Here is a 25,523-nt window from a genome sequence, read left to right on the forward strand (position 1 = left end):
CACCTTATCAGATCTCCTCGGTGCCCCCACCCACCACCCACCACCCACCTCTTTTAGCCAACAGTCAATAATCCTTAGATTCCACGTGAGGGCCTTCCTCCAGAGCCCCACCCCACCCCTTCAGGCGCTGAAATTCGTCTCGCCCTCCCCACCCCTCCTCCCCCCCCTCCCTCCCTCCCGCTCTCTCTCTCTCTTTCTCCCTCATTTCCCGTATCTCTTAGCGGCTCAGACGCAGAACTAAAGATGTCCCGGACGCACGCAGCCTTCCTCGCCCTCGTCTCGGTGCTCCTCGCTCTGTCCTGTAAGTCCAATGCAAGGGGACACTGGGATTTGAGGACCGTATATATGCACCTTGCAGACTTGTGGGATAAATGGTTCTGAAACCTGTAAGGTGCACAGATGTGGTCTATGTATGCTCAATGATTTCTGTATTTTGTGGCGTTTACGACTTTAGCGAGGTGGGCAGGAGAGCCCAGGCTCTCTCGATGTGTACTTTTATTGTTTTGTACATTTTCTTAGTGTCTCGAGAGGCAGACACCGCAGCTGTGCCCGATGGGAAGGAGCGCGGCACTAAGGCCACAGACCCGCAAGGTGAGGAGATCCACCATGCCGCCTCATATCCATGTACCTTCTCCCCCCAGTCGGGCTCCCTATGAACTCACCTTCCTCCGGGTCTCCCTGCAGGTCCTCTGAGGAGGATCTTCATGCAGGAGAGGGACGCCTCCAGCTTCTTCAGACGGCGCAGCAGACGAGGAGTGAAGTCTCAGGATGAGATTGATGGTGAGGAGGCTGCCACCCCGTCAGCCCTGGGATGTTTTCATTGTTGTTTTGGACTCAGGTCTGCTCAGCCAGGGTGATGTGTTTGTGTTCTGTGTGTGCAGTTCTGAGTATGTGGTATATGGTTGTGTGTATGTGTATGTGGTTGTATATGTGGCATGTGGCTGTGAGTGTGTGTGGTGTGTGGCTGTGGTGTACAGCTGAATATTGTGTATACACTGATGAGCCAAAACATTATGACCACCTGCTTGATATGCTGTCGGTCCTCTGTGTGCTGCCAAAACGGCGTCAAGCTGCCGAGGCATGGACTCTACAAGACCCCTGAAGTTGTCCTGTGATAGCGGACACCTAGACCTTTGCAACAGATCCTTCAAGTCCTGTAAGTTGCGAGATGGAGCTGCCGTGGATCGGACTCGTCGGTCCCGCATATAGAATTTGGAGACCAGGGCAACACCTTGAACACTTTATCGTGTTCCTCAAACCATCCCTCAACAACGTGCGCAGTGTGACGGGGCGCAAAGAGGCCACTGCCATCAGGGAATACCATTGCTATGAAGGGGTGTACTTGGTCTGCAATGATGTTTAGGTAGGTGGCACGTGTCAAACTGACGTCCACATGAATGGCTGGACTCAGGGTTTCCCAGCAGAACATTGCCCAGAGCATCACACTCCCTCCGCCAGCTTGTCATCTTCCCACAGTGCATCCTGGTGCCATCACTTCCCCAGATAAACGGTGCACATGTACACGGCCATCCATGTGCTCGAAAAGAAAATGGGACTCGTCAGACCAGGCAATCTTCCGCTGCTCCGAGGTCCAGTTCCCACGCTTGTGTGTCCATTGTAGGTGTTTTCGATCATGGACAGGGGTCACCATGGGCACTCTACCGGTCTGAGGCTATGCAGCCCCATACGCAGCAGGGTGCAATGGACTGTGTTGTGACACATTCCTTCCGTAACCATCATTAAAATATTCTATGACCTGTGCTATAGTAGACCCTCTGTTGGTTCGGACCAGACGGATTACCCTTCATTGCCCTCTCGCATCGATGAGCCTTGGGCGCCCATCACCCTGTCGCTGGTTTGTGGTTTGTCCCTCCTTGAACCACTGTCAGTAGGTACTCACCACTGCTGACCGGGAGCACCCCACAAGCTTTGCTGTTTCAGAGTCTTCTGGGAGAGTCTTCTGGCCATAACTATTTGGCCCTTGTCGAAGTCCCTCGGGTCTTTACTCCCACCCATTTCTCCTGCATCCAACACGTTGACTACGAGAACCGAGTCTTCGGTTTACATCTAATCTACACAGACCTTGACATGTACCTTTGTTTCCAGACGTTCATTGTTATTCGGTTCACCTGTGCGTGGTCATAAGGTTTTGGCTCATCAGTGTATATGTGGTGTGTTGTTTGCGTGCAGTTTGTGGTTGTGTGTATATGGTGTTCAGTTGCATGTATGTGGTATAAAGTTGTGCGTCTGTTGTGTGGTATGCAAGTGTTTGCATATGGTATACAGTTGTGTGTACATGGTATACAGCTATGTGGTATGAGGTTGTGTGTATGTGGTACTGGGTGATGATGTCATTCATTCCTAGTAATGGTTTGGCTGTGGCACGACTCTCGCATTGACCTTTGACATCCATAGCTGTCCATTCCCTCAGCCATTCAGTTTGATACCCAGTGCTTTCTGACTGAACAGAGAGCATGTCAAACATGATTGCTATGGCTGTCTGGACCTGGTGTTGGCAGGGGGCTTGGGGTTTGTGTGGGCAGCAGGGGCTATTAACTTCAGTCCGGAGCCCCGAGATGCCAAGCCTTTCCAGACTGCACCGACAAGCCGCAGTCGTTTCAGCAACCCTGACTACAGAGCTGGAGGCGGCCGCAGGAGCCACAGGGCAGCATGGAGGAAAACTCAGGACGCTACACCTGCCTCAACTCAGCACGGTTATGGCAGCACTCTCACTTTACTCCCACTTTCACCGAAAAAAAAGCATAGGCAAGCATTAAGTGTTGTGAAAATTCACATACTGTAGGGTGTTTGCAGTTCCCAAACAGGCGCAAAGCGCTGTTTTGTTGGGTTGTATTGACAGTGTGGTGAGAGAGAGCAGCAGAACTGGAGTGCCGTTCCTATGAAGTGGCGTTATGCAACTGCTGCACTGCTGGCCAATGAATCAGGACAGCCCGCTCACTTGGAGCGGCACCAGGTAATTCTGTTGGATTTCGGCAATGTCTTCTAGGTCAGTGTAACAAACACAGCCGGGACACGTCTTTGTCCTTCATTTTGTAGCAACAACACACAGACATGCGTTCATTAATAAGCCGTTGTTCTAAAGACGGTGGCAGAAGAAGAGGGGCTATGGTCAGACGAGAGCAAGTAGAGCTGCTGTAGGTGGAAAGAAAGGAAAGTAAATCATGTTTCAAATGGCACCAGGGAGCGAGCAGGCTTTCACTCCTACCTAAAATGACCAGGTTCAGGTTTTTAAACTCTATATTCTGTCAGGATAAATACCCAAATTCAGATGTTAACACATTGCATATGTTGGTATGTCTGTTAGGAAACGACCGACGTCAAAATTAACATTTTAACAACTATAATACTATTTTTTTAAAAATTTAAACTTCAGAGAGACATGGTCGAACTTGAATAGCAAAATTGAAAAACTGAAAACATATTGCTAATCTAACAAACGTAACAAGGCCTATAAAACGTGAAATGCAAAAAAAAAGAACTGAAAATGACCATCGAAACGGTCCCAAACAACGACCGGAACGTGAAAACTACGAGAACGACCGTGGGCGGTCATTTTGACCGCCACGGTTTTTAAACGCTTATCTTCTATCAAGATAAAAACCCAGCTGAGATATTAATGCATTTCATATGTTAGTATGTCCGTTAGGAAACGACTGACACCAAAATTAACATTTTAACAACTTTAATACTATTTTTTTCAAACAATTTAAAATGGCCGCCGTCCGACACCTGTAAATACTGCAACCCTTGGGTGGCAGTCATGGTGCGTCTGTAACGGCGTCTGTCACCAGACATGTTGGAAATAATCAGAAATCAAGTCCAGACTATTTCTCCGCACTGGGGGGCGCTAGTGTGCCTCTAGGACAGAGCAGTGAACTTCGCGAAGGAAATGACGCGACCGACACACGTCATACGTAGTGACATGACGCGCACGACCACGCGCAAATTACACGCGGTCTTTTTGACCGCTCATGGTCGTTTTTGGTAGATCTTATAAATGTTTTCTTCTTTTTTTTGCAACTGATCTAAAACTCGTTTTAATGCAAATGCCATTTAAGGGGAATTCATGGAGCAACCGGTCTGTTTCCCCACAAAGGTATGAAACTTTGAAAATCCAAAACGCTCACAGTGGCCATCTTGGTGTTCTAGTGTTTAACATATTAAAGTCATTGTGGTGGCTTCCCATGGTGGCTATGGGAGAAAGACACAATCGCTGTTCAGATCACATCCCGAGAAGCCTTGATTTCGCTGAACATTTTGTCTGCCGGGGGGGGCATTTTGTCTGCTGGGGGGTGGGGGCATTTTGTCTGCCGGGGTGGGGGAGCATTTTGTCTGCCGGGGTGGGGGGGCATTTTGTCTGCTGGGGGGTGGGGGAGCATTTTGTCTGCTGGGGGGTGGGGGCATTTTGTCTGCCGGGGGGGGGGCCTTCATCCAACCTCACCGGAAATGTTGGGATTGGCTCAGGGCACACATGCGTGTATATCAGACGTACTTTACCTCGTCTGGGAGCACGGCTCCACTTCTGCCCTGGAAGTCTTTCGAGCTACGGCTTGTAAATGAACGCACATGTCTCGCTGCAAAGCTATGAAGCAAACGAAGCAAATGAAGGAGGCGTCTTTGTGTCGCCAAGATCCACAAAGTCACTGGTGCAACTTTAATTTTTCAAGGCCGCTCACCAAACCACAACACACTCGGAAGCAATTAGCAGACAAAAGTCCCTTGTTGTGTGTGTGTGTGTGTGTGTGTGTGTGTGTGTGTGTGTGTGTGTGTGTTTATCCCCACACCGGTGGTCGAGGTGAGGATATGATAAAAAGGTTTGACACTGGGAAAAGTAGAGAGGGGCGATGGTGTGAAATCTACCTGACAGCTCCTCAGCGTCTGGCTGCGGGTTTTGGTTTGAAAGTGGCGGATTGTATAAAGGAGGGTTTGACGGACCAGTAACTAACCCTGCTGTGCAAAGTGTGCTCAGGACAACCATCCTAGAATAACAGCTGGTAGCGGTCTAGTCCTTTGCCTGCCAACATGGGGATCTGGTCGCTGCACTAGCGCCTCCTCTGGTCGGTCGGGGTGCCTGTTCGGGGGCTGGGGGAATAGCGTGATCCTCCCACGCGCTACGTCCCCCTGGTGAAACTCCTCACAGTCAGGTGAAAAGAAGCGGCTGGCGACTCCTCATGTATGGGAGGAGGCGTGTGGTAGGCTGCAGCCCTCCCCGGATCAGCGGAGCGGGTGGAGCAGCGACCGGGACGGCTCAGAAGAGTGGGGTAATTGGACAGGTACAATTGGAGAGAGAAAAAAAGGGAGGGGTGGGGGTTAAAAAACCCCCAGCTGGTTGATGGCAGGGTTCATCATGCCTGCCGCTTATATCTCTTAACTTGTATTCTTCACTTCCAAAACAAACAAACAAAACAAAAGCGATTTAGTTGTAAATCCCTTTCATCATGCTGTACCGTACAGCTTATTTACCTGAATGTCCAAGGTGAATTCCAGGGAAGCTTAGCTCATAATTCAAGCACAAACATGTGCTGTGGATCCTAGAACAGGTCAAAGGTCATGACCTGCTGGCTGCATTGCAATATAAACCGGTTCTGGGGTCTACTAATGTTCCTTGACAATTTCATTCCTGCACCAGACGAAGACATTGAAGTACCTGTGTGATACAGGACAGGCCACACACAGCCAATAAAGCAGTGTTTCTCAACCGGGGGTCCGCGGACCCCTAGTGGTCCGTGGTGTAATGGCAAGAGGTCCGTGAAAATAAAATATTTTTTAAAAAAAGATCCTATGACATTTATAGAAATAGGATTATTTTACTCAAATGTGACTGAGACCTTTATCTACCTAAACTATAAAGGGTAACAGGACTTTTTTCTCTAATTACATCTGTTTCACAAGTGTAATTTATTGTATTTTAGTAAGAGATCTCGCTCCCGTTTGCATTGTTAAAAGTTACTGCATAAAAATTCTGTTGTTACATATATCTGAAAGTTACTGAATACATATTCTGTTTTGTTACATATATCTGAAAGTTACTGCATAAGAATTCTGTTTTGTTAACTATATCTAAGTTACAACTGAAAGCTCTTATTTTTGCCCCAAAGAGTGAATAAATGCTATAATGCAATTTAAAATGCCGTTTCTACTGTTTCTACAAATTGCAACCCCCCTCCCCCAACATCAGGTGGAGGGGTCCTCAGGGTAGATCAAAAATACGCAGGGGGTCCAGGACCCCAAAAAGGTTGAGAACCACTGCAATAAAGGGTCAATATCAGCACCGGGCGTCTTTCAGACCTCAAAAATTTAGCTTTTCCTTTTCTTTGAAGGTTCGTTTTGTTAAGGAGACTGTAGACTATTCAACATCTTTTATGTAAATTTTATCCTAAGCTAGATTTACACCAACATTGTTCTGTTTCTAATCATTTTTCCATATTCTGTATTTCCTTTGCTGTCATGTGCCACTTTATTCCTCTCCCGCCCTCAGCCGAGCAGAAGCAGGTTGTGGCAGCAGATGAGCGGAAGAGAGAGTACCACGAGGAGAAGAGGAACGCCTTCGAGAGCTACGCCGAAGAGGAAAACGACGGTACGTTACTCCTTCCATACGCGGCCTTCCATAACCGCTCTACGGACGGCAGAGCGGGAGATGTCAAAGGAATGGTTTGGAATTTTTGAAGTCTGTCTCTATTTGATTACGCGCGGCTCGTGTACTACATACGTTTAATTTTCCCAGGGATCAACACTTTTCCCACTGCTGGACACAAAATTCCAGCTTGCCGTCTGCAGTTCAGTGCAGTTAAAGGGACAGTTCACCTGCAAAGTAATGATTCTGATAACCCTGAAGGAGCAGCTGAGACAACATGCCAGAGCAGCTTTCTTCCAGATATTTGCAGTGGCTGGCGGCCAGTTTGTAGCTGCTCCAAAAATGACAATAAAAAAAAATCTTCATAAAAGTACCCCAAACGACTTGTACAGCACAATCCAAGGCCACATGATAGCTCTGCGAGTGGAAAAGATGGGCACAACATTCTGTTGCCGGGCGTCCGGGTGGCGTGGTGGTCTATTCCGTTGCCTACCAACATGGGGATCGCCGGTTCGAATCCCCGTGTTACCTCCGGCTTGGTCGGGCGTCCCTACAGACACAATTAGCCGTGTCTGCGGGTGGGAAGCCGGATGTGGGTATGTGTCCTGGTCGCTGCACTACCGCCTCCTCTGGTCAGTCGGGGCACATGTTCAAGGGGGAGGGGGAACTGGGGGGAATAGCGTGATCCTCCCTCGCGCTACGACCACCTGGCGAAACTCCTGTCAGGTGAAAAGAGGCAGCTGGTGACTCCACATGTATGGGAGGAGGAGGCATGTGGTAGTCTGCAGCCCTCCCCGGATCGGCAGAGGGGGTGGAGCAGCGACCGGGACAGCTCGGAGAGTGGGGTAATTGGCTGGGTAAAATTGGGGAGAAAAAGGGGGGGGGGTAAAAAAGCCAAAAAGAAAACTCTGTTGCCCACACTGGTGAAGCTTTGTAGCTAGCTAAGCTCTCCAGGTGAGACACGTCAGCAGGGATTTTGGTCAATTCATCAAGAAGAACTATGAGGTATTATTTGGTTCCTGACTTCCACCACCGGTCTGAAACGCATCACTGTGCCTTCTCCCACTTCGACTTATTCTGGCAAGGATCGGTCCATTCTGCACAGTAGAGTCGAGGCTCACGGGTACTACCATTTTTGACATACCGAGCAGCTAAAAAAAAAACAGTGATTTCTCAGAAACAAAGTTGAAACCTTTATAATCAACGGCCATGGAATAATCCTGTATTATCGCTTAATCATCCGGAAGACGACCATGTTTCTGTTGGTAATTGTTAAAATAAAATGTCCACCAGGTGGACTGAATATGAAAACGTCACTGAGAACCACTGGCCCTGCCCCCCTCACTGCTCTATGGGCATTTGTTTCTGGATAACTCTTTCAGAGTAGTATGGGAAAAGAACAGCAATCTGGGTTTCAGCTGGCACGAGGGGGAGTGGGTAAGAAAACACAATTTTCATTTTGGGGGTGAACGATCGTTTTAATGGGAGACCAATCCACTATCCTCGTTCAGAGTGAAACAAAGTTCAGCCATAGGTAACATCTACAGCAGTCCGCGATGGCAAATTTGAGTAGTCGTTTTAAAAACTTAGCTTTTATGGTAATTTCCTACTGCGCTGCTTCCTGCACAGCCTGCAAGAGATCACTAGCAGAGGTCACTCCACCGCGACACAGAAAAGCAAACACTAAAAGGGAATTTGGCAATAAAAACAAATGTGCATTTTGTAAATAACAACCTGAATCCACGATGATAGACTGCTGTAGCATGATGTTGTCTTTAGTTGAACCACAGAGTTTTTTTTTTCTTCCATTGATCGATTTCTCCTCCATTAATTGCATAGAAGTGTAGATGGCAAGCTGGACTTGTGTCCGGTATAAAGAAAAGGACGGATGACTGTGAGAGTGAAACCTACCTACATATTATGAGTGATGGAATAAAGTAGAGATAGACTTCAGGAATTCCAAACTATTCCTTTATTTGATGCTCCGGCCTCTGAACTGTGACTTTCCAGAACAGGACGAGAGGAGCAGGGAGAGCACAGAGCAATGGAGGGAGTTTCACTACGATGGGATGCATCCTCCCCATGAGTACAACCGCCAGTCCATCTGAGACCAGCAGCGACGCCCTCGCCCATAAACCCAACCCGAGGAAGAGACGCGATACAGGGAAGGGCAAGAGCAACTCGACTTTGATGGAAACACCTCCGCCTATGCTACTCCTGATTCATGCAAGAGATGTTCTCAAATCAACTTCTGAAATGACGTTTCTGTTGGCCATTCATTATATCATTCATCCAATCTTACTCGTGTTAGAAATGGGCTAAGGGTCAGGGGTCAGGCTTTACCCAAGGTCAACATATCAAATGTCGATCTGAGAACGTCTCTCACTTGCAGAAATTAAGAGCCTTATACTATCCCAGATAGCATCCGGATGTGGGCCACTTCAGGCAATGATGCGGCACTGATGGCCTTCTCCTGGACCTGACAAAATGGATGTGAGCCTGAAGTGGCCCACATGTATAATAGCAAATATGGCCCAAATATGACAAATCACATGTGGGCCTTTTTTGGCAAAGATGCGGTGTTCTCGGCAGCATGTGATCTGGATGTGACCCTGAAGGGGCCCGTGTGGTAAATGGTGAATATGGCCCAAATATCACAAAACAAATATGGACCACCTTTGGTAAGTATGTGGCACATGCGGCATTGCTATGGCTTGGTTCTGGCCCAGATCTGGCAAACAGGAGCGGACCGCCCAAGTGCCATCATTCCACCTGGTATGTGGGCCGGACGAAGTGTCGGGTGTGGGACAGGTCGGGCCACAACAATTTTGCTATCTGGGATAGGTACTATTTACACTATTTACCTTAAGTAACATGTAGAAAATGTCTGTTGAATACTACTTTCCATTTTACTAGTAGTGATTTATGGATACTTTGCCAAAAAATATAAAAACCACGTATGTACATTTCTGCAGTGGTGTGTTCTGAAACATTTACAAGTGTTTCACGTTTCGTCTTTTTTTTCCCCTCCGAAATCTTTCGACTAAAACCATAGGGGACCCAATAAATAAAACACCCAAGACCCAAGCACACCTTGTTTTTGAGAGTTTATATTGACAATACACGGAGGCTCGCCTTCCATGATTATGTTCACAAGTTTGACACTTGATGGTGGAAAGCTCACAGTATCGAGTGCAAGTTTGTGTGGACAGTTCTTGATTCATGCGTCAGTCTGCAACAAGTTCAACACAAAATAAAAAGCACCACAGAGAAAATACAGATAGTTCAAAGATGGATTCCTCACATTTCTCTGTGTATGACCCAGCTAAAGGCCCCCGGGGTGAGGGGAGGGGACATCGTCTTGCTGCTAAATTCAAAGGGCTGGTATGAAAAAGCCAAGTATGTGAGCTGTTTTGGGACCAGCCACTTTATGCATGGAAGAAAAGCACATTTTTCAAACTTTTAATATGTACACAACTGTTGGTGAGCTCAGGTTTGTAACTTCTAGTTTGAAATATAACTACAGACATGACGACACATGAATACATTTCCTTTTCAGTTCAAACCTCTAATCCCGGATGACTCTAACAAAAAAAAACCCTGCATTATCTAAAGTTTCCACACAATATTTATAATTCTGTTGAAAAAAAATCCTTTGACAACCTCTCCCAATGGCACATTAGAATAATATGCAGGGTTTGGGGGTTTCAGTCATTAAACATGTCTCTATTGTCACAACAAACACCGGCATTGTCATTCTCACTGCGGTTTGGTTAAATAACTTTCAAAGTTTACATGTATCCCTGAGAACTGGTCACAAAACTAGTGCGCTTTGTCGCCTTCTTGTGTTCAACAAGGACTTCACAGTAACGTCAACGTAATTAATCAAATTTAGGAATGGTGATGTGACAGCAATTAGGCCAATTACACTATATCCACTATATCAATGTCGGTTGACACAACATTTACATTGCAACGACGCAGTCTATTTTATATATATATATATATATATATATATATATATATATATATATATATATATTAACCATATATATTTATGAAACACTCAACGGTAGGGAAAGTGCTCAATAAATGAGGAGCAAAATAATTCAGTGATTCAAGTAAATTCTTTAATGGACAGTACAAGCCTGTTTCATGCCATAAGCGATCAACAGTCATCAATAATCATTATTGACAGCTTACTGACAGATTATTAACAGCTGATGATCGCTTATGGCATGAAACAGGCTTGTACTGTCCATTAAAGAATTTACTTGAATCACTGGATTTATATATATATACACACACACACACACACACACACACACACATGCATACAGTTCCGTTAGTGACGGTCCTCTTACAAAAGTTTTACTGTACTGTAAGAAAATAAATAGTTCAAAACATTTTAACTAGGATTATTAGCACAATGCACTGACCATTAATACAGCCCTTCTCCACGCTCACTCACACAACTGCCATGACTCCTCCTCCTTCCTCCTTTCCTCAGTCCAAATGAACCCCCCCACTCACACACACACACACACACACACACACACACAGAGTTAAAGCAAGGAACAAGATTCCTCAACATATCTTACATTTAGAAATCGTAAAGCGATAAAACACCACTTCCGTCAGACCGCTGGAACTCACGACTCTGTCAACCACCGGTACAGAAAGCTGTCAACAGGATAACTAGAATTTCCAAACCACACAGTCACTATAAATTCACCGTGGCGCAAAAAGGTTTTCAAATTTCGTTTAACTTATTTTTATTATTTAAACATTATTCCACTCCACGAAGTCGCGGCAGGTTTATATTCACACAGATGTGTACAAACGGAGGATCTCTGGCCGGAGATGCCCACAGTTAAAATAACAACAAGCTTCAGTCGAGACCTGAAGACAGGGTTCCCTTTGGGTGGCAGGTCAGAGGCCACCTCTTTCATTTGTTTCCATTAGATATCCTTGTAACAAGGGAATATGGCCTCCACCAATGATAACCTTTGGTCTGGTGACACAGCGAGACTGTCTCCTCCCTCTACACCAGCGGTGCCCCGCCACAGGTGGAGGGGAAGTACTTGGGTGCGGTGCTACTAACATGGAGCCAAACTGATGCTTTAAAAGCCCCCCTTCCCTTCCAGTTCAGAAGTGGCCGACAGAGGGAAGGGAGGGAGGTAGCGGGACAGGCATACCGGGCGACGACGTTGAAATTCAGGCATTTGGAAGAGGCGTTGGTTGGGTGGTGGACACCCACACCTCCACCTCCACCGTCTTCTCAGAGCTCTGTGGTCTCCCAGCTGACCTCCCGTGGAACCTGGCGTCATTTAGTCCCCGTGTGGATGACCGTGACGGTGGATGGCCGGGGCCGGGGGGGCTCGGCCACCAGCTGTGGTTCCTCCTGCTCAGCAGAGGGCGCACTCCGGTTGCTGTGAGCTTTAACACCAGCGGACAAAGGAGCCGCAGGAGAGCCTAGAAGGTGAACCACAATTTCGACAGTTGGAGTTAGCGTTCTCTCTGTGTTTCTGTGTGTTTGTCTGTATCGCTGTGTGTGTGTGTGTCTCTCTCTCACTTTCTATGTGTGTGTATGTGTCTCCCATTCATTCACTCACTCAACTCCACAAGAATCAAAGAATCAACAATTTGAACCAGCATAAAGCATCTCATACAACACCATATAATGCTGGATACAGCAAAAAAAAGTATGGCTTAGAGCACAGCAAACTTCCACGATTTGACGCATGTCTGAACGACACAGAGCGGTCGGGTGGGATTTTATGAGGGGAGGGAGTTTAATTCGACTGACAGCCAATCACGGCCGGGCATTTTCAGAAGAACATGGACATCGATATGCTATTGGCTAGTTTGAATTTGGTGGCAGAAGATCACTCGTCCTCTCTCAATCTCTCTCATTGGACATTTTTGTTGGTGTGCAGGGTGATGTACCTAAAAATGATTGTATTTGTCAGGGAACCATTGTTCTTATCCATCAAGCCATTATCCGAACCACTTATCCTGCTCTCAGGGTCGCGGGGATGCTGGAGCCTATCCCAGCAGTCATTGGGCACGGCCGGCAGGGAGACACCCTGGACAGGCCACCAGGCGATCACAGAGGGCCCACACACACACACACACACACACACACACACACACACACACACACACACACACACACACACACACACACACACACACACACACATATTCATATTCATACCTAGGGACAATTTAGTATGGCCCATTCACCTGACCTACATGTCTTTGGACTGTGGGAGGAAACCGGAGCACCCGGAGGAAATCCACGTGGACTTGCACATACAAACTCCACACAGAGGATGACCCGGGACGACCCCCAAGGTTGGACTATCCCAGGGCTCGCACCCAGGACCTTCTTGCTGTGAGGTGACCGCGCTAACCACTGCACCACTGTGCCGCCCTGCATTATTCTTATGAAGAAGAAGAAAAAAAAAATAATTTCTAGGACAAATAGTTGTAAATAGCCGTAAATTTTATTTCTATTTTCTTGTTGTCGTGTTTCTTGTTAGTTTTCCGTTTTTTCTTACTAGTGCGTGAGTGTCTGTAATAGAACCCAATTTCCTCTCGGGGATGAATCAAGTATTCTGATTCTGACTCTGATTAAGTGCAGCTAAAAGAGGTAACAAGAATGAGAATGCGTTTTTCATTTCATGGGACCTTTGCATATCAATTTCATAATTATGTGTCAGGCTTGATTTTTGTAAAGACTGCAAAACTGGGTTGGTGGAGAATGGCCAAAATGAACAGAGCCCAGTGGTGTGGTGCAAATGTCTGGATAGTAAAAGGTGTGCAGGGAGCTTCTGGAGTATCACTCACAGTCCTTGTGGGAAAGCGGAGCGCAGTCCACAGACTGGCTTTTGGCTGGTGTCCGGTTCTGGGTATTGGCTGAAGGGTTGGCACTGTCCACGCTGCTGCCAAAGGTTGTGCCCAGCTGCAGACGTCTCATATGGCGAATCACAGCCGTGGCATTAAAGGCTTGCTGTGACAAAGAGAGAGAGGCAAAGTGCAAAACCGGTGAGAGAGGGTAAATGTACTAAAAGCAACTCTAGGCATGTTTCCATTCCATTGTCAGGCGAACATATTAAAGATAAAATGTGAAATAGTTGCATTTCCATCAGATCTGTTTAGGCGAATAAAACCGTGAACGTTGATTTACGTCTCCTACGTGTCTGTACTTTAACACCCACGACAGAGATGGACCTATTAAGACAGCTGATCATGTACATAATTTTGGAAAATGCTAAAAAGTGGGCAAGGGGCTGAGAGGGTGGACGTATGAGGCAGGAGTAGCTGGGGAGATCTGCGAGAAGGCCCGGCGCGTGTCTAGAGTTGCCTCTGCACACCGCCGTGGTCACCTCCGCCGGCCCACCTTCCAGCTTGGGGTCAGACACCGCCCCGCTTACGCAACGCGGCTCCGCTGCAGACGAAAGGGGGAGATGGGTCGCCCACCTCTGATTTCGAGGTCATTAATCTTCTTTTTTTTTTCTTCTGAAATTTTATGACGTAGATAAGTCCTAACTGGTCGACTCTTAGTCAGCATTGGCCTTGCATGGTTCAGGGCTGATTTAAAACAGTAGATGGCGTGTTGAGCCAATTTCAACCCATGAAAGGCCAATTTTTATAAATTTGGTAAGAACTGTCAATATTAATACCAGCATTGATGTGTTTCATCACCGTACAGTCACATCATTTACGTAGTTTACAGCTCAAAAAACACTGTTAAGTGTTTAGTATCGCTTTCATTTTAAATTTGGAAATGTGTTTCCATCAGCCAATTAGCACAAGAATGTTTTTTTCAACAAAAGCAAAAACCATCTCAAGCAGGTTTATAAACTTTTTCGGGGATTTTTTTTTTTAATTTGGTGTTTCCATTTGGCCTTTTCCCATTCAAAACGTCGAATTTCGCATAAACTGGCTTGATGGAAACACCACAACTCCTGATGATCAACGTTTCTGTAAAGCGCCATGTGTTCACTTTTTTATGGTAAAATATTAACTTTTAGTTATTATTAATGCCCTGTGAATCCACCACCCGCGGGGATGAGCATTGGGGTAGGGTGCAATGTAGGACAGGCAGCAGGCGAAGGCGGGGATTGGGGCGTGCTGACTTCTGGCATTGCAGACTGGTCCTCGGAACGTAGAATGTCACCTCTCTGGCAGGCAAGGAGCCTGAGCTGGTGTGGGAGGTGGAGTGGTACAAACTAGATATAGTTGGGCTCACCTCCACACATAGCATGAGCTCTAGTACCAAATTCCTGGAGAGGGGCTGGACTCTATTTTTACGGAGTTGGCAAAGGTGACAGGTGCCAGGCTGGTGTGGAGATACTCACAAGTCCCCAGTTGAGCACCGCCATGTTGGAGTGCTTCCCAGGGAATGAGAGGGTCACCTCTATATGACTGCGAGTCGCTGGGGGGAAGGCTGACTGTTGTGTGTGCTTATGCACCAAATAGCAGTTTGGAGTATCCGGCCTTCTTGGAGTCTCAGGGTGGTGTACTGGTTAGGGTTCCTCCTGGAAACTCTATAGTTCTTTTGGGAGACGTCAGCGCTCATGCGGGCAATGATGGCTAAACCTGGAGGGGTGTGATTGGGAGGAACAGCCTCCCCAATCAGAACCCGAGTGGTACCTTGTTATTGAACTTCTGTGCGAGTCATGGATTGGCCATAACAAACACCATGTTCGAACATAAGGTAGTTCATAAGGGTACTTGGTACCAGAACACCTTAGGCCGAAGATCGATGATAGACTTTGTGGTCGTATCATCAGATCTGTGGCCGTACGTTTTGGACACTCGGGTGAAGAGAGGAGCAGAGCTGTCAACTGATCACCACCTGGTGGTGAGTTAGATCAGATGGCAAGGAAGGCTGCTGGACAGACCTGGCAAACCCAAACGTGTAGTGAACGTGAACTGGGAACATCTGGCAGAGGCCCCTGTCCATAAGGTCTTCAACTCCCACCTCCAGAAGAAGTTCTCATGTATCTCGAGGGAGGCTGGGGACATGAAGTCTGAGTGGGCCATGTTCAAAGCCTCTATTGCAGATGTGGCAGGTAGGAGCTGTGGTCATAAGGTCATCGGTGCCTGTCGAAGTGGCAAGCTAAGATTGGGGACAGTACCTGTGGAGTGGTAGACTAGGGTGGTAGTTCCCATATTTAAAAAAAGGGGACTGGAAGGTGTGCTCCAATTATCGGGGCATCACACCGCTCAGCCTCCTTGGGAAAGGCTACTCTATGGTGCTGGAAAGGAGGCTCCGACTGATTGTCGAACCTCGGATCCAGGAGGAACAATGTGGATTCCATCCTGGCCGTGGAACAACGGACCAACTCTTTACCCTTGCGGAAGTGTTGAGGGAGGCATGGGAGTTTGATCAGCCAGTCTACATGAGTTTTGTGGACTTGAAGAAGGCTTACGACCGTGTACCCGGGGCACTCCGTGGGGGGTATTGTGGGAATATGGGGTACTGGGGCAGTTGCTACAAGCCATCTGGTCCTTGTATAACCAAAGTGAGAGCTGTGCCCGTATTCTCGGCACAAAGTCAAACATGTTTTCGCTGGGTGTCGGACTCCGCCAAGGTTGTCCCTTGTCTCCAATTCTATTTGTGATATCCATGGACAGAATCTCAAGACGCAGCCAAGGCAAGAAGTGTGTCCATTTTGTGAACCTCAGAATTGCATCTCTGGTCTTTGCAGATGATGTGGTTTTGTTTGCTTCATGAGAACGTGACCTCCAGCACGCAATGGGGCGGTTTGCAGCTGAGTGTGAAATGGCTGGGATGAGAGTCAGCACCTCCAAGTCTGAGGCCATGGTTCTCTACCAGAAAATGGTGGATTTCTCCCTCCGGGTTGGGGATGAGTTGTTGCCTCAAGTGAAGGAGTTCAAGTATCTCAGGACGTTGTTCACGAGTGAGGGTAGGATGGAGCAGGAGATTGACAGGCGGATTGTTGCAGCATCAACAGTAATGCCGACGTTGTACTGGACCGTTGTGGTGAAGAGGATGCTGAGCCAGAGGGCAAAGCTCTCAATTTACCAGTCAATCTTCGTTCCAACCCTCATCTATGGTCATGAGCTTTGGGTAGAGACCGAAATCGCAGATACAAGTGGCTGAAATGAGTTTCCTCTGTAGGGTGTCTGGGCTCAGCCTTAGAGATTAGGGTGACAAGCTTGGACATCCGGAGGGAGCTCGGAGTAGAGCCACTGCTCCTTCACGTCGAAAGGAGCCAGTTGAGGTGGTTTGGGCATCTGATTAGGATGCCCTCTGAGTGTTTTCGTTTGGAGGTTTTCTGAGCTGGTCCAAATGGGAGGAGACCCCAGGGTAAACCCAGAACTCACTAGAGGGATTACATGTCCACTATGGCCGGGGAACGCCTTGGGATCCCCCAGGAGGAGCTGGAGGGCACTGCTGGGGAGATGGACGTCTGGAGTGCCTTACTTAGTTTTCTGCCACCGCGACCTGACCCGGGAGAAGTGACTGATGATGAGATGAGATTATTATTAATGGTTTAATCAGGCTCGGTGAGATTCATAGAATCTCATACAGGCTTAACTGGAGACCCTTGGCTAATGCCTATTCTAATCGCTGGTGTACTGGTAAGAACATTGGCAGGAAATCTTAGTGTCGGACAGGAAGTGATACATTTGCGAATAGTCACTTCCATTCTATGCGAGCAAAGGGGCGAATAAAACATTCTCTTCCATCAGCGAAGGAAATTCACATCTTTGCTTCGCATGGAGTTCAACTTTGGTGAACTTTGACCTACGAATCCGCAGCCTCAACCAATAGCAAAGAAGTGTGTGTGGTTGACCCCACGTAGAATCACATTCTGCACTGCCCACATTCAGCCCAAGACACGAATTTTGCCTCGGCAAGGGATGATCATTCGCCTGCATTCGCGCATGTGTGACCGTAGCCTAAGACTGCAGTTGCGAGTCCTGACCAGGGTGGTGCTATTGTGGCACGTTATTACATGAACTTTTCACTTACTCAAACCTATGGTTGACACTGGTAACTGCAGTGGAAAGAGATCCATTTTAAATGAATGCACCTTCCCCAACACCGCAAAAAAATATGGTTGAATCTGAGTTTTATTGATGTTGTATTATCTCTTGGTAAAGGTTTTCTACAAGATAGTCTGCTATATCCAATTAATAGCCCCAAAAACTGATTGTATTCATCAAAGTCTCCTCTGTCCTGGCTCACAAAGAAACTACAGCCACTAACAACCAAGTGGGGTCAACCACATACTTCTTTGCTATATTGGGCAAGGCTGGGGATTTGCCGGTCAAAGTTCACCAAAATTGAACTCCACACGAAGCGAAGATGCAAACTTTCTTCACCACCAAGCTAATGTTTTATTATCCCCTTTGCTGGCATAGAATGGAAGAGAATGAGAGGCAAATATTTGCCAATGTTAATTTCGTGCATGTGTGACCATACCATAACTCTGCCCATTTGTCTCCTAACATTGACTTTTCATGCATTTGCGCTGCTTGTAATTTTCGCTTCACATTCTGTTAAAACGCACCTTAAGGGCATACTCACACTAGACAAGGGCATCCCAGATAGCAGACACATTTGGGCCTAATCTGGGACACTTTTGGTACGGCTCAGTTACTGCACAGGCAACTGTTGTGTGGGCCAGACGTGGCCTAAATGTAATGAACCAGGCTTGACTTGGGTTACAGCACATACTATGTGGGCCAGATGTGGCCCAAATTTAATGAACCGGGCTTGACTTTAGTTAATGCACATGCTGTGTGGGTCAGAAGAGGCCCACACACCTGGACCTGTGGCAGCCACACTCACCCTGGGTCAACGCCATCATTCAAGGCCAAATGTGGGCCATATTTGGGCCAAAGATTCTTTGCTATCTGGGCTATTCACACTAGGCATGGTTGCCTTGAATGGTACCTGAGCATGATTGTCCCCCCCGCTCCCAATCCTCTGCTGGCCTGCACTCACACTGCACCTTAGTTCTGGGCCCAAGCACGCTTATGTTATCACAATGCGACTTTTTGTGTTGAAGAGAAGCACTCTTGCATAGCACAATGGAGTTCATAATTTGATTTACCTTGTGGCTTATTTGGAGTTGTTCCGGGTGCGGTGACGCACAACCCTCTCACATGCCTTATAGATTTATCAATTATGCAACGCAGCAATTTTCATGCTGCCATGTTTTTTTAAATGGGACAGTTGCGTAATTGACATCATGGCATTTGAATTCCATGCTCGAGCACGGTTAGCGATCACACTTGATGCATACCATGAAAGAACCCACCTCTTCAAGTGGGCCATAGCACGGTTCGCTGAACTGTACCGGAGCACGGTATGGAGCAATCGCACTACACAGATGAATTGGAGTTTGGGGGTCAAAAGTGCTCAGACACGGGGAAAGAGCCTTTAGAAACTGTACATGAGGACACTGAAAACTAATGTACTTACCCTCCATTTGCTTTTGGCAAAATTTTTCCGCATCTGTCGGCTGACAGATTCATGGATGTTCTTGCAGAGAGCAGTGTCACCAGCAATCCTGAAAAATAAAGTCAGAGTCCTTTAACTCAACCAAAGGATCATCAAGCACTATCAAAGGAATACAACATTTCCAATTCATCCATCCATCCATCCATCAATCCATTATCCAAACTGCTTATCCTACTCAGGGTCGCAGGGATGCTGGAGCCTTTCCCAGCAGATATATATATAATCCAGTGAGTCAAGTAAATTCTTTATGAGACAGTACAAGCCTGTTTGCTCCTTATTTGCACTTTCCCTACCATTGAGTGTTTCTTTTAACAAAGTTATATATCATCAGCTGTCAATCATTGACAGCTGATGATTGCTTATGGTGTGAAACAGGCTTGTACTGTCTCATAAAGAATTTATATATATATAATATATATTATATATATATATGCCATATTTTTATATATATAATATATATGCCATATTTATATATATATATATGTATACAAAATGCCATGTTTGTATTGCAAATATATAAACACATGCTATGTTTATATTTGCTACATGTGTATATATTTGTACAGCATATACACTCACCGGTCACTTTATTAGGCACACCTGTCCAACTGCTCGTTAACGCAAATTTCTAATCAGCCAATCACATGGCAGCAACTCAATGCATTTAGGCATGTAGACATGGTCAAGACGATCTGCTGCAGTTCAAACCGAGCATCAGAATGGGGAAGAAAGGTGATTTAAGTGACTTTGAACGTGGCATGGTTGTTGGTGCCAGACGGGCTGGTCTGAGTATTTCAGAAACTGCTGATCTACTGGGATTTTCACGCACAACCATCTCTAGGGTTTACAGAGAATGGTCCGAAAAAGAGAAAATATCCAGTGAGCGGCAGTTCTGTGGGCGAAAATGCCTTGTTGATGCCAGAGGTCAGAGGAGAATGGCCAGACTGGTTCGAGCTGATAGAAAGGTAACAGTAACTCAAATAACCACTCATTACAACCGAGGTATGCAGAAGAGCATCTCTGAACGCACAACACGTCGAACCTTGAGGCAGATGGGCTACAGCAGCATAAGACCACACCGGGTGCCACTCCTGTCAGCTAAGAACAGGAAACTAAGGCTACAATTCACACAGGCTCACCAAAATTGGACAATAGAAGATTGGAAAAACGCATCCTGCCTTGTATCAACGGTTCAGGCCGGTGGTGGTGGTGTAATGGGGTTGGGGATATTTTCTTGGCACACTTTGGGCCCCTTAGTACCAATTGAGCATCGTGTCAACGCCACAGCCTACCTGAGTATTGTTGCTGACCATGTCCATCCCTTTATGACCACAGTGTTCCCATCTTCTGATGGCTACTTCCAGCAGGATAACGCGCCATGTCATAAAGCTCGAATCATCTCAGACTGGTTTCTTGAACATGACAATGAGTTCACTGTACTCAAATGGCCTCCACAGTCACCAGATCTCAATCCAATAGAGCACCTTTGAGATGTGGTGGACCGGGAGATTCGCATCATGGATGTGCAGCCGACAAATCTGCAGCAACTGCGTGATGCTATCATGTCAATATGGACCAAACTCTCTGAGGAATGTTTCCAGTACCTTGTTGAATCTATGCCACGAAGGATTAAGGCAGTTCTGAAGGCAAAAGGGGGTCCAACCCGGTACAAGCAAGGTGTACCTAATAAAGTAGCCAGTGAGTGTATATCCTATATAAAGATGCCATAAAGCAAATTTATTTATGCTACATACAGAATATATAACAAATGTATTTGCTAGTCTATAGTATGCTATATTTTTTTCCATCAAAGCTTCGAACAATCATATTATCTCCCAATTAATGTGAATCCTTCGGTCCTTGATCAGCTTATATTCCCCTTCAATATACTTGAGTATGGTTCAGCTGATGAAAAACGCCTTTAAGGGACCTCACATCATATTTTTTGTCCCCTTCAGCATGATGGGTTTGTGTCCAATCAAGGTCCAATGCTTTCTCGATAAATGCCATTTCTCACAGTGGCACCAGTTACAGTTTTTACAATCAGCATGTTTGTGTCAGATAGACCAACTGTCCAGCACCTGAAAGACCCATTACTGGCTAACAGGGCAATTCATATTGGCCACCTCAGCTACAGCCAACCGCCCACACACTCTCCCTCTTGTTAGCGTCTGGCTCAGGCCTGGCAAGACATTCTAATTGTTTATTAGAGCCTCTGCATTCTTCAAGGATCCTTCAGGACACCAGCCACTAATTGGTGGCCGTTTATTCAGCAGAACACCTCCCTGAAAGGCTGGCGCGGCCGAGCGGAGCCAGGATTCGGGGCTTGGCGCCATGGCGACAGCCGATAGTGGGAGGAAACGCTGTCTGCGACACATGCGTCAGCTCTGGCGATTTGCGTCACACTGCTGTTTCGCTGCAGCAACAGTGTGTGCTGCCCTGTGATTATCTGGTCACTAAGCATCTGGGAGGCGGTGGTTATAGAGTCTCACCAGGGGTGCTGAAGGGCCTGGTCACATGTGAACCTCTTCTCAGGGTCCTTCTCCATGAGACAGCCGATGAAGTCTTTGGCTGCGGAGGGAGCGAAAAGGTCAGAGGACGTATGGGTGAAAATTGCCCGCTGTAATTCCCTGTGGCAAAATATGGTAGTCTTCAATCACATCTACAAATCGCAGTGTTGGAAGAATTGTGCACAGGTATCGTATGCATGCAAGTAAGACCCAACACACGCACACACCCACAAACACACAGCGTAGTGCTTACCAGAGTCCGATATGTCATCCCAGTATGGTGCATCAAACTCGTAGTCTGCTTTGAGAATCTGTTCAAAGAGCTTAGAGTCATTCTCGTCGTAGAAAGGAGGGTAACCACACAGCCTGCGGGGGGGTGGGGGGGGCATAGATGATTACACAACAATGTGAGTGCCATCATTCCACTGCTATTTGAAACTTTACCCCTTATCTAGAAGGATTTACTTTGGCTTAATCTCATTTGCTGATGGTTTGATCTTTCATATTACATGTCATATCAGTCAGTTAACGGGGATTATGGCACAAAGACCGACTCAAGAGGAGAGAAGGGATGGTAAGAAACCGCCCACTTTCATACGATTCAGAAAAGATGGACGTCCACTGCAAATCTGCACCACAAACCCATGCCTATTAACAACCAAGCATCCAGAAGCAGATCTGACCCTGTGGTGTTTGTGGCGAGTGATTATGATTGCATGAGAACATGCCCGCCCGCGTGCCCCCCACCCCCATCCCCCACATGGACCACTCATTTGTGAGGGCATCAGAAACTCTTCCACCTGATTACCTTAACGAGTTTCACACCTAATGGATGGATAACAAGGCTTGGGATTTTCCTTCTCTGCTAACAGGCTGCACCACTTTACTTAAACTCAGAGCCCTAGAAAGAGAGAGTTGTGTCAATGAGGGGTCAGAACGCGAGAGGGTCACGTGGTTCATGTAGCCGCCGAATAGTTCCAAACAAAGCTTGGCGGGTAATTTAAATGAACTGCTTAGCCGCGATTTCTGGTAACTACTAACCAATATTTTCAGATTTTTACATTTATATATAGATATAGATATATTCCAACGTGACACATATTCTATGCGCACTGTTTGGAACTATCTGGGGCTCCCATGATCCGCCATTGCTGTTAAATAATTGGCCCATTGACGTCTACGGAGTTGACGTAACTCTCTCTTTCTAGGGCTCTGCTTAAACTGTCATATGTCTGTTGCATTCTGGGTACTCTTCCAACTATTATGACCCTCCGACAGGGGTTTGTCAAGAGATTAACGGTTAAAACCTTGAAACAATTAAAAAAAAAAGGCCATAAAATGTTTTGAGAATATGTCCATTCCTGACCAAATTAACTGTATTCACTGTAGCTGCATATAAGCATTTAACCTGGCAATTTGATTATGAACTAAAAATCCTTAAAAGTGTTAAAGAAAATTGCATATCTTTGACCAAAATTGTGCACTTACAAAATATAAGCGATGACCCCAATAGACCAGCAGTCAACGGCTTTGCTGTAAGGCTTCTGTGCCAAAACTTCAGGAGCTGGAAAAAATAGAGTCATCACAAACAGATGGGGTAGCACCAGCTGGTATGGACAGAGCAAAACACTTGAAACAGCGATGAGGGCCAACTAAAATCACTATCGCACACCAGCGCTACATGTGTGAATGGTTTATTTTGATGAGAAAAGAGCTTCTCATTCATAACTTAAACAGTGCATTATTTCCCTGTTTCGGTGGCACTCAACTAAGTTTAAGGGTTAGATTAGTCATACTAATTGTCATTTAGATAAGGCCACGTTCGGCCAACTGGTCCACCTCATTATCCATCCATCCATTATCCGAACCTGCTCTCAAGGTCACGAGGATGCTGGAGCCTATCCCAGCAGTGATTGGGTGCACACATTCATACCTAGAGACAATTTCGTACGGCCGATTCACCTGACCTTCATGTCTTTGGACTGTGGGAGGAAACTGGAGCACCCGGAGGAAACCCACACAGACACGGACAGAACATGCAAACTCCACACACAGCATGACCCGGACGACCCCCCCCCAAGGTTGGACTACCCTGGGGCTCGAACCCAGGACCTTCTTGCTGGGAGGCGACCACGCTTACCACTGCGCCACCGTGCTGCCCCCCACCTCATTGTGTCACAAATATTTTTTTATGAGCTCAGAGCCGACAGAGCAACCTCACCCACATATCCTGGTGTCCCACAAGCGGTGGCCATGACGTCGCCTGTTCCCTCCATCTTGGACAAGCCAAAGTCACTGATCATGATCTTTGATTCATCATGGGGGTTGAAATACAGCAGGTTCTCCGGCTGGAAAAGACAGAGAATGTGGCACTTGTGCAGGTATACATACAGTACAGGATGCATTTGTCAGGGAGAAGATCCAAGATAACGCCGTTAATGGCTGCCAGGGCACATTGCTCATACGCGACGCATAGCAGAGACCAGCTAACTAAAGACTTTTCCCATTTGCAAAATGGATCATTTTGGCACTCTGTGCGGAAAATAACTTTTTATTCTCTAAATTCATTTTGCCATCTCAGATATTCTTAGTCAGATTTTTTTGTAATTCAAAAATCTTTTTGGTGGTTCAAGCTTGCAGGGCAGAAGCACTGTTTTTGCTTTGTTTTTTATTATTATTATTATTATTATTATTGTTATTATTATTATTAGGAGGTCATTGGCACAATTTCTCATGACATTAAATGCTATATTCATGACATTTGTCAAGTTAGTGTTGACAATATTGATACTAATCTGCAGCATTGTCCAGCTAATTTGTAATTTGCATGTCTTATTTCACACGTCACTACAGATGATCAGCTGGTTGCAAACTCACGCTAACTGCACTTGACATGACATCCACGCTTTGCCATGATATGATTTCTGTTCGGTGCTCCGAGATGCCTGTAGGCTGAGACACACCGCCTCTGCTGAAGGTCACTTTTGGATACAAGTCTTAATTTGGCTACCCTAGTTGAGACATTTTTAGTTGAGGCATTTTAAAACAGCAGTCTAGTTTCTGTATTTTCTTGTTTAACCTTTATAAAATGATGAAGTGAGGTTAAAAAAAAACGTTTTCAAGGGAATCCTATAGCCAAGGAATGGCGGCGTCAATAATAAACATTGGCGTACATTTTCTGTTTTCCATTTTGTACCTTAACATGTGGTGCTACGTCCTGTATATTATTATGAGAGCATAAGTCAACTTCGTCTTATGTGTCACTCAGTTAAGTGATAAAACAGCTTCTGAGGTCTGCGGCCATTCATTCATGGCCACGTGTATCCGAGAGACTGAACATAAAGGACTGAGATACCTTCAGGTCACGATGGACTATACCCATGGAGTGGAGATAGTTGACTGCGTCCAACACCTGCCGGATGAGTCGGCTGGCGTCCATCTCTGTGTAGAAGCCCTTCTCTACAATACGGTCAAAGAGCTCACCCCCTGACACCCTGTCACCGTACACAGAAAAATCAATAAAACATTAAATTCTTGCAGTTATTGTTCAGGCTTGAATCCTGTGATACAAATTATTCATGCATTCATGTATCCATTCACCCATCCATTATCCAAACCCCTTATCCTGCTCTCAGGGTCGCAGGGATGCTAGAGCCTATCCCAGCATGCATTGGGCAGTGGGCAGGGTGACACTTTTGACAGGTCCACAGTTCATCACAGGGTGCACCCTGTGGGCAGTATGTGGGCAATTTAGTTTCTCCAATTCATTCATGCACGTCTTTCGTCTGTGGGAAGAAATTTGAGTACTTGGAGGAAACCCCCCAAAATACATGCAAACTCCACACAGACGGGCTAGGAATTGAATCCAAAACACTTCTGCTGTAAGTTAACAAAGGTAGCCACT

At 46.4% G+C, this 25,523-nt stretch overlaps 2 protein-coding genes across 2 annotated transcripts in view; one reads left to right on the top strand and one right to left on the bottom strand.

The window, feature by feature from the left end:
* Positions 1 to 243: 243 nt before the first annotated feature.
* Positions 244 to 9,292, top strand: ucmab (upper zone of growth plate and cartilage matrix associated b). The gene is made up of 5 exons (XM_056282620.1): positions 244 to 301; positions 520 to 591; positions 685 to 780; positions 6,500 to 6,598; positions 8,606 to 9,292. Exons 1-5 carry the CDS (start codon positions 244 to 246, stop codon positions 8,701 to 8,703), a joined length of 423 nt encoding a protein of 140 aa, XP_056138595.1. The 3' UTR covers positions 8,704 to 9,292.
* A 1,572-nt stretch (positions 9,293 to 10,864) lies between these two features.
* Positions 10,865 to 25,523, bottom strand: part of camk1db (calcium/calmodulin-dependent protein kinase 1Db) — a 51,470-nt gene continuing 36,811 nt past the window's right edge. Inside the window, exons 4-11 of the mRNA XM_056282683.1 lie at positions 24,975 to 25,113; positions 23,841 to 23,967; positions 23,108 to 23,183; positions 21,873 to 21,985; positions 21,602 to 21,680; positions 19,071 to 19,158; positions 13,451 to 13,613; positions 10,865 to 12,070 (exon numbers count right to left, since the gene is read on the bottom strand). Coding sequence (XP_056138658.1) covers positions 11,922 to 12,070; positions 13,451 to 13,613; positions 19,071 to 19,158; positions 21,602 to 21,680; positions 21,873 to 21,985; positions 23,108 to 23,183; positions 23,841 to 23,967; positions 24,975 to 25,113 — 934 coding nt within the window. The 3' untranslated portion in view covers positions 10,865 to 11,921. The remainder of the gene's footprint in view (positions 12,071 to 13,450; positions 13,614 to 19,070; positions 19,159 to 21,601; positions 21,681 to 21,872; positions 21,986 to 23,107; positions 23,184 to 23,840; positions 23,968 to 24,974; positions 25,114 to 25,523) is intronic.

The sequence above is a fragment of the Lampris incognitus genome, chromosome 6 (assembly GCF_029633865.1).
Source record: "Lampris incognitus isolate fLamInc1 chromosome 6, fLamInc1.hap2, whole genome shotgun sequence".
Lineage (NCBI taxonomy): Eukaryota > Metazoa > Chordata > Actinopteri > Lampriformes > Lampridae > Lampris > Lampris incognitus.

Coding starts and splice junctions, on each gene's coding strand:
- ucmab (XM_056282620.1), top strand. CDS start 244: ATGTCCCGGACGCACGCAGCCTTCCTCGCCCTCGTCTCGGTGCTCCTC. Junction 592..684: donor TAAGGCCACAGACCCGCAAG/GTGAGGAGATCC, acceptor GTCTCCCTGCAG/GTCCTCTGAGGAGGATCTTC. Junction 6,599..8,605: donor CGCCGAAGAGGAAAACGACG/GTACGTTACTCC, acceptor GTGACTTTCCAG/AACAGGACGAGAGGAGCAGG.